Source organism: Amblyomma americanum, chromosome 1 (genome assembly GCF_052857255.1).
Source record: "Amblyomma americanum isolate KBUSLIRL-KWMA chromosome 1, ASM5285725v1, whole genome shotgun sequence".
NCBI lineage: Eukaryota > Metazoa > Arthropoda > Arachnida > Ixodida > Ixodidae > Amblyomma > Amblyomma americanum.
The window spans coordinates 203,403,921-203,413,678 of record NC_135497.1 but is presented as its reverse complement, the minus strand read 5'-3'; the positions used below and the strand labels follow the sequence as shown (position 1 = coordinate 203,413,678).

Here is a 9,758-nt window from a genome sequence, read left to right as displayed (position 1 = left end):
TGAGCCAGTGGTGGCGTTCGCCTGGTCCTGGATTTTCGGTGCTCCTTTCTGACCGGTGGGTAAGCTGAGGATATGGTTCCAGTCCCTGGGATCGTAGTCCTTTGGGTTGATGGTCTCTCCGATCACTTAGACTTCCATACGGTCGATGTTGGGGAGGTATAAGCGGCTTAGGCTTAGCGCACAGTGGCGCGAGGCCTAGTGCGGCAGCTGATCGGCAAAGGGCGGTTTTCGGCCCGTGGGCCCACTTAGGGGGACCGATGGTCACCAAATTTGAACAGATGGTACAATAATACAGTTGTAAATATCACCGAAGCTATATAAATATATACTGTCTTGTGTGGGCACATTTAATCTCGTTTCGAAGAAAGGAAGTTGTTTAACAAACGAAAAAAATGCCTACTACCCAAGCAGCACGCCAATAACGGGCCACCGTTGGCATATCATTGGCGAAAATTGGCGCGAAAATCGGCCCTTCGTTGGCATTTAGGCAAATCGCAACTCTTTCCAAGCATGGCCCAACATTCCCGCCAAGATTGGGCTGATGTTCAGCCAATCTGAATGCTAAGAATGGCCCAAACATCACTGCCAATATAGGGCCCAATATGGCCGAATAGTGGCTTCAATATGGCCGAATAGTGGCCCCAATATGGCCGAATAGTGGCCCGAATATGGTCTTTCGGATACCGGCATATCTTGGCTACCTCTAGGCTTTTCCAGTATTTTCCGAGACCAGTGCAGAATTATCGCATGCATTTAGAGGTCCCGTCCGTGGTTTTCAATACCGTGTGACTTCTAGCTGTATATGCAATTGGTTCGAACTCCCATTAAAATTTCAAAACTGCATGCAGTATTTTCATTGCATATGTATTTTGATTTGCAAACAATATTTCATGCACATTTTTTACTTAATGTCCAGCAGCTACCAAATGAAACAAGCAAACAAGAATTTCAGAAAAATGTTTTTTTTTATTTTTCATGTGCCCGTGGGGCAATGACCCATGTGGCAAGGGTGCTGCGTGGGGTGGCTGGGCGTGAGGAGGAGGCTGTGGGGGGGCAGGGGAAGGGGCAGAGCTTGGGTGGACGGTGGCTGGGCGTGAGGAGGAGGCTGTGGGGGGCAGAGCTTGGGTGGACCCCTGAGGGGGAGATGATGGCCATGCCTGGAGGGGTTGCAGTGCAGGAGGCTGAGGGCGCGCCTGGGCAGGGTGCTGACCCAGCACAGGGGTTAACAGGTGGCGCTTGAGCGTGAGACTCAGGAGGCTCGAAAGCTTGGGCATAGCGCCTCTTTCGGCCGCCCCCTCGGTCGCACGCACCGGGCAGCCACCTGCCAATGAAACCCTGTGCTGCCAGGATGTCGACACCCTGCCTCTCGCAGATCGCATCTGTGCAAGGTGAGTATGCATTGAGACCAAGAAATGCAACTTTAAAACGATACACTTCCTGCAAGCATATGGAAATCCAAGTTCATGATTTGACACAGAAAAACCACACGTTACAGACACACAAGGTATCCCAACAAACAACACAAGTACTGTACAGTAGTGAAATGCAAAAAAAAATGAGCTATCATGAAGACACTGCAGTATACGTCAAAGCGGCCATTGCAGGGAAGTTCATGACAACGGATTACAATATGACAAATGGAAATGATTGGTTTGATTGAGGGCATCTGCTGTTTCTTTATGAAGTTTTATATGACTAAGACCCCCAAACTAATCACATAAACACAGCAACAGAATATTCATCAGCTGTTATAAAAAATTACAGTAAGATACAGCAAGAAAATAGCTTGCAAAAACTTGTACATGTTTAAAAGCAGGAATCTCAATATTTCAAAATTAAAAGCTACAGCAATTCATAATCAGGTATACCTGTTGCCACCGTACACAGCTTTGTGCCAACGAATGGCCGTTTTCCTTTTCTCCCCCGCAGGCTGAATAGTCTCTGCACAGCCACCCCCATCACAGCACCCATCACATTCGCCGCCACCTCCTTTAGACTGTTCCCGCCTAGGCGGAGAAGCTGCTTCTTCTGAACGGAAAAATTTGCAGTTGCCTAACGGTTATTTCACATGAAAAATCACAATCTATAACCACTTAACTTATAGAACGCAATAGCAAAGACAACGGTGTGACTTCGAAAGTAATCGTAGTATACCTGCTACAACACAGCAGCAATTATAGTGGTTTTTTTACACCTCATGTGAAACACTTCTTACATTTTGACCACCGTAACAGCATCAAGAAGATATTAAATTGTTTAGCACTCGTAAGGGAATACTCCACGGTGATTCATGTCTTATGCATCACGACAGGGAAAATATGAAGCTAAAATTAGCATCTATGGTTCTTGAAACTGTCCTGGTTGGAGTGGAGTACTGCACTTCAATTAATGAAAGGCATAAAAAGCAATAGCCAGGCAAAAGGCTGATCAAAGCTGTCTCCTTATTTGGAAAACAACGAATAATGTAAAAAATTAGCTCCGAAACAGCACTCCCAGTCAATCGTCTCAAACCAATTATTAAAATAATTTGTGTGCCACCTTAACTCAGCCAAACTTTGTGAACAAAATATATACCAAAAAATAGACTTAACATTACACTACACTAGCTTCATGAGGCTCAATACTTTGATGAAATGTGCCACAAATAGTATAGTAGAGCATAACATAGTCCTGTGATTAAATCAATCAAGACAGCCTTAAAATATCTCTTGAAAGCATTGTTAGCAGCACAGATACAGTACTCTGTAATTCAAACTTCAAGGTAACAGAGATTTTTGTCTGAATCATCAGAGTTGCACCCTCATATATCCAAGCAGGTAAACCTTGCCTTAGTACCCTATCAGTATCAGTGAAGAACTTGCTCATGTGGCCAAGCATGTGCTATATGTCAATGACAGCATATAATTACTAATCAAAATGTTAATTACTCTTGTTAATTCTCGCCCTGTTTCCTTCGCACCTTTTCCATCAGCTGAAATTGTGCTATATACCCCGATACAGCTGTGCTGTCCGTGTAAATTTCTTTCCTTTGTACCATCTTGTGTGCTTTGTTGCAGAGGTCATGAACCCTATAGTTGATGCTTTTAAACGAATATGCCATGTGAACTACAAGCACTGAACTAGTAGGAAGCTAATGACAACAGGCCTGACCTACCACTAGCTGCCGTGAAAGTGGCAATGGGGATTAATTGCATAGTGCCTGCAGTCAGCTTATCGCCAAGGATCTTGATAAGGAGCACACGACTGCGCTTGGGAGCTTAGAAAGTGCATTAAATAGGGTCTATTTTGAAGAAACGTTCAATCCGATTTTAGAAGGAACAGAAACAATGCATTCATTTCAAATGTAGAAGAAGCAAAAACAATTAAGGCACTTATTTCGAATCAAAAAGAAACAAATGTTAATTCTGTAAGGGAGTTTGGATTTTTTCACTGTAATACAGGAATTAGACTTAGTATAAAGTAATCTATGCAACTGTCATGTTCGGTATAAGTGGGCGCGACTGTTTCCGGAATTTTCAGTTGTAATAAAACAGACTATTAACAATGTCACAGTAACCCTACTATGTGCGGACTTTTCAAAATTCATCCATTCCCACTATATTAGCTGAAAACTTATACAAGAACAGCATGATTATGGCTTAGGCATGGCAAGCATCTACTTCTGGGGCTCAGATTTTTCAATAAATATCTCAACTACATTAAGCACCCAACAGACTACTGTAATAAAACATTGAATGAAAAATTAAATTACCAGGGCAGCTGCTACTCTGTCATCTCTGACAGCAGCTTCTGCCGCCTCAAAATCTTCAATAGTGAAGGCTGGCAGCTGAGGGCACAGTGGCGGGAGGGAGCTCACGGGAGGAGACGGTGACCGTGTCCTCGGCTCTTGCCGAGCTTGCTCCAGCCGGCTCAGCCTCTGCAGGATTTCCCGCTGCTGCTGCCGTATTTCTAGCAGCAGCCGCAGCACCTTGAGCATTGTCGCTGAAACGAGCAAGGTTTCCAGTGAGGGCAGGCTTTCACAGCAGATGTATATATTTGCACCTCAAGGACGCAATATGAGCAATATACTGCATTTACACGCTTGCAAGTCGACCTATTGTTTTCAAATTTGAAAATCCGAAATGCGGGTCTTGGTTTGCAATCGAAAATCAGAGCATGGCACCATAAATAAAGGGGAGACAAACTAGTATCAGGGATGATGCGGTAAATGAAATTTTATTTTTGCTCCACAGCTCTGCCCAGAATTTTCTGCATGGTTCTTGAGAAGGATATTTCGTTTTCCTTTTTACTTTTAGCTGTATGCTAAGCACTCTTGGGAGTGTTGATAGTTGATGAAAGGGGCACTGTTCCAATTGCAGTGGAACTGCCACTCAGAACAGCAACGCTTGCAGGGAGTGCCGGTACCTGATGAAAACCTAAAAACAGCGCCATAAAGACAGACTAGAAGATGGGCGAGCGCTGTTTTTGGTTCTTCAATGGTCCACCAGCTCACTCTATTGTTGGTTCTTCTGCAGCTGACAAAAGAGCTGATGCCACGCACACAGTTTCTCTGTGGCTGTTTGATGCATGTAATGTCTCCTGGCTACATATTTTACGAGTTTGTAATGCGGCGCTTCATCAGTTGTGCTCATGGTCAAGTAACGGCGCGTTCACACTTGGACATTCGGCAGCGAGAACGAGCGGAATCCGCTGCCGCGGCAGAGATTGCGCCGAAATACCAAGCGGTAAGCCTGATCGGTCCAGGACCGAATTCTGTCACCGGAAAAAATCCGCCGAATCCCGTCAGCCAATAGGAAGGAGAGTACGAAGTTCGGCAACAAACATGGCGACGCCCTTCGGTGCGGGACGCCTCGTTTGGGACTGAATTCGTCGCTGTTACTGCCTGTTTGAGCGCGTTCAATGCCCATAAAAGCGCCAGCGCTCTTTCGCTTTGTCTCATCTCACCCATAAAAAAAGTGTGAGTGATAAATGTGTTCTTTTTTTATTTTAGGTGACGATCCTTTCCTTTTTTAAAAAAAGGCTTGAGAGTAACCCCCAGATGGCGCCACTAGGCTAATCTTATGTATTTAAAAGCGACAATGCTAGAATGGTGTAACGTCTGGCAAAATAGCTGCATTTAGCGTAAGTAAGCGTGCATACAGTTATCGTACGTAGACAGCATGGATTAACCTCTTGCCATATCTGTGTACGCCTTGAGCAGACGACACACAGACGATGAGCGCAGACGAGGTGGTTGGGAAGTGTGAACGATGCAGCTTTTTCGGTGGCATAGGATTTCGCTTGCTCTCTCCGCCGAGTGTCCAAAAGTGAATGCCCCATAAGCATTCGGTGCTTCTTCACAAATATGTTCAAGATGGCTGTCATCCTTCACAGAACAACTGCGCACCTGGCCGCAAGTTTGACATATCAGAACGGGTACTGCAAATGTGGTGGGTGCCTCGAGGGAACATATTTGTGGCTGTTCTACACGATGTCATGGTGAGGTTGTTTGTGAAGTGCGAGATTTTGCAGGATGATGAACTGCTGTGGAGGATTTCACTGGACGTCAGAACAATTAACACCCTGTGGGACTGCAGCATCGATGATGGTAATGTAAACCAACACTGGGCGTCAACATGCTCTGCATTAAGCTACTAAATTGCCATTGATTCCACCACAAGGCACAGCTAAACACAAAGGCATTTGTTCTGTACAACTGCTCTATCCCTTGCAGATCTATACATAACAAATGCACCATGCACTGACAATGCATTAGTTAAAAATAGCTGCTCTGAATACTGTTCCTTCTATGTACCACCAGTTTTCGATTCAGCTTGGTTGCCATTTTGATTGCCGTCACATCATGGCAAGGATGGAAACAGCCATAAGTGTATTCTTCCATTGTGACAACAGCTGCCAGTGGGAGTGAGAAAGCACAGCAGGCTGGGTACATAAAAAATATATGCACAAAAACTAGAGAAACTGTATAGAGTACAGTGACCACTTTGCAGCCCTGAGCCACAATCTGTAATGTTTGTTTTATTTCTATTGGTCCGTCTTTAAAAGGTTGTGGCTTTCTAGTGCCATAGGCCAAGGGAAACAACAACAACAGAACCAAAACCACAATCCAGAACCAAAAAAAGAAATTAAAGGAAACAAACTGCTACTCGCCGGGAAAACACACTGCAACTAGTTAGTAGGAATGAGATAGAGCTGTGGAAGTGTCAAGTAGCAAATTTAATCACCGCTTAGGTTCAGTACTTCTATTAAGAATTACTTGCAGCAGGCATATTTATACAAACAGTGGTCATTTTCAAAGCACACGTTTTGAAATATCCACCAACTAGGTCTCCTTTAAGGCAAAACAGAACTTCTACCAAGGCCTGTTTAGGCTCATACTTCAAAAAAATAGATTCTCATCCTATCCTCTCACTGCATTCTCGTCTTTTCAGGCTCTTCATGTACAAGTAAAGAAAGCGAAAAGCCTTACGATCGCTAGTCGCTTCCTCCACATCCTCAAGGTCGCCTGCAGTGGAGGCCGAACTAGCCGGGCAGCCCGCAGTGCAATTTGCACCAGCTGGTGTGGCCGCCTCCATTGAGTGGCTAAGCAGGGCTGAAGTTGGACACGAACATGAAGCATTAGTGTTGATGCAGGAAGAACGGAAAAATTACTCAGTATAACACAGGTAATGCAACACAGATAATGCCAAAATGCTACATCAGCACTTCTGCTGAAAGGATACATATATATACACCGTAACTGCCTCGTACAGAATTAACATTAAGCATTTATGAGCTCCCATTCATTAAGACCATGCTTGTTCAGGGTGTCATCTTATTCTACCAGATTTAGTAATTTAAACTTCTCCTTTATTCTGGCGGACCCTCAAAAACACTAAAAGCCTTAACGAAGCTGTATGCTGCCTCAGCTGGTATCATGCTGCAAATTTGAAAGCACAAGAACAACTTGAATGAGAGAACGGCAGAGTTGAGTTGTATGCTACAGGTGGGATTAGCCTTGCTTATTCTGCTGGCAATTGATCCACCGTAGCGTCACTTATGTTAACAACGACCTAAAACCTGTCGGATCTTCCCCACTATGCACACAGTCACTTATAGTAGTACATATTCCACTCCCGCAGTCACCATCCATGTATGCACTCACTTACAGTATAAAATAGTCCACTCCAGAAGGCACCATCTATACACACATTCAATCACTTTAGACAATAGTCCGGAACCGGACTATGGTCTACTATAGTCGTAGAACTACTATAGTAGAACCGGAGAGGACAAGCACTACTCATAGCAGTTTATTCAGACATTTCTGATAGCAGCCCACCAGCGCAGCTGTAGCGAGCATCGACTTGCATAAGGTAATCGCCAAATGCAGAACAAGAAAATTATAACTCACCAGCATACAATCAAATGATGGTGCCACGTGTGTACAATGTATGATGACACCAAAACACGTACTATATAGTTACCATATTTTACTTGCACGTGGACAATTTCTGAAGCACGGTCACAGACCTTTCGCTCACGCACTTATAACCCAAAAGAGATGCTTCCAGTACCTCCTTCTCAAGTTCATTTTTTTGCATCGTCCCACGATTACAATCCTGTGCAGTTCAGGAAAGCATTAAGACAGTTACCACAATGAAGTTTTGATCCGCTGTCTGTTCCAAAAGAGTATTCTGGAAAACTTCATTTTTGTTTTTACTTCGGCCCTTGGATTTCCTTTAAAATGTCCTTGCAGTCGACACAACACAGCTGTAAGTTAAGCCCAAAGAAATAAAAGTACCCAAGGAGTCTTTGCTTCTGTGAGACTGCTGCGAACGGGTGATGCACCAATCCGCCTGCTCTGCCGGAAGCACACACTTCACTTCTTTCCTTGTGGTGCGTCGGTGATCACGGCATGCGCCTTTCTCTAAGGCTTCACCTCCTCTCTGTGCTCAGTTCGAAAAAAGTAATGCTAGAAGTGCCTTTAGGTCGGTTGTGTGGAAGCTTGCTGCTCTGTTATCGGGGGAGTAATACGTAGTCATACGCGCAGTGATGTTCAGAAACGCATCCAAACCAAACACTTGCAACAATGCATGACAGCAACGCAAAGATAACACAAAAAATTGTATATATATGGTTTTGCAGGACTGCAAAACTGGGGAGTGGGGCAGACATGGGACCTTTGAGAAAAGGGAACCGTGATTACTGATGCATCACAAGGAAAGAAGCGAAATATGCACTTTCACCCAAAGAGCCTGAATGATAACAAATGTAGGAGTAGCGATTATACTGCCATTTTTTCATGCCTCACGTGACCTGTAACCACATGTTGACGTCGCGGTCATTGTTTAGCTGCTTAAATTGAAGCCAAAACACCACAAGAAAATGGATTGTAAATTATATAGCAGCCAGATGAAAATAACACACGGTAATCCATGTGTAACAATGCCTTACACAATATTTTAAAGATGAAAACACTACCCAAAAGGAAGGTATCTATATTCTTAATACACCGGCCAGTTTTACTGATGCACACTTTGCCACAGTTGAGTGGTGTCCTATAGGCTACACCAGCGCAGCAAGAACGTACATGTTTTGGTGCTTCTTCTGGCAGCTAGTACGATAATATGGCTTTTCCTCTATAAGTCTTCATAACTGTAACAGCTTACGTGGCACAGAAAACACCAGCCGTATGCCATACTGAGAAGCAATTATCCTCAGCTTATGAGACTGTGCAGTTAGGGCATAACCTCATACTTTTCGAGATCAAAATATATGAGATTCCAAGAACAAATGGTATCAGGTTACGCCCTACAGCACAAAGCTTTCATAGCCCGAAGAAAATTGCCTCTAAGTATGGCATACAGCTGGGATTTTTGTACGCCATGTAAGCTGTCGCAGCTATGCAAGACTTGTAGAGGAAAGGCCGGATCGCCATACTGACTGTCGGAAGAAGCACCAAAACGTGCATGTTCCTTGCTGCACTGGTGTCATCAATCGAATACCACACAGGTGTGGCAGTGTACATCAGCCAAATTGGCTGGTGTATTAACGACCGCCTCAGAACGACCGCCCACGCCCTTTGGAACAGGCGGTGGATTGAATCTGCCACTTCATTGTGGGGAACGCCACGGATGCTTCCCTGAAGTGCACAGGACTGCAATCGTGGGATATGGCAAAAAAACAAACTGAAAGGGAGATACCGAAATTGTCTCTTAGTCATGACTTACGAGGCTTAATGTCCCAAACCACCTTAGCTGGAGCAACTCAGTAGAGAGCTCCGATAGTTTCAGCCACCTGGTGTTCTTTAACGTGCACAGACATTGCACTGTACACGGGCGAGCATCTAGAATTCCACCTCCACTGAAGTGAGACCACTGCAGTCGGGATTGAGCCGGCACCTTTCGCGTCACCAGCCAAGCACCTTAACCACAAAGCCATTGCGGCAATTTGTGTGTCGAATGTATGAGCGAAAGGCTCTGTGACCATGCTTCAAAAAGAGCTGCTGTTCATGGGCAAGTCGCATATGGTTACTATAGTACATGCTTTGGTGTCAGCAAGCATTGTACACACGTCGCACCATCCTTTGATTACATTCTGATGAATTACAATTTTAAAATTCTCTCCTGCCTTTGGCAGTTACATTGTGCAAGTCAATGCTTACTATGACTTCACAGGTGGGCTGTTAATGAAAAATGTTTCTTATAAACCCAGTTGTGAGCAGCGTTTGTCCCATCCAGTCCTCTTGTCCCTGTCTTCTGTGCACTTTTAAATTT

The 9,758-nt window shown here is 44.4% G+C and overlaps 1 protein-coding gene across 1 annotated transcript; it reads right to left on the bottom strand.

Moving 5' to 3' along the window:
• Positions 1–973: 973 nt before the first annotated feature.
• LOC144115457 (uncharacterized) lies at positions 974–6,585 on the bottom strand. The gene is made up of 5 exons (XM_077649858.1): positions 6,470–6,585; positions 3,752–3,981; positions 1,869–2,028; positions 1,211–1,379; positions 974–1,133 (listed from the first exon to the last, which is right to left on the bottom strand). The coding sequence occupies exons 1-5, from the start codon at positions 6,573–6,575 to the stop codon at positions 974–976; spliced, it is 825 nt and encodes a 274-aa protein (XP_077505984.1). The 5' UTR covers positions 6,576–6,585.
• Between the last annotated feature and the right edge of the window lie 3,173 nt (positions 6,586–9,758).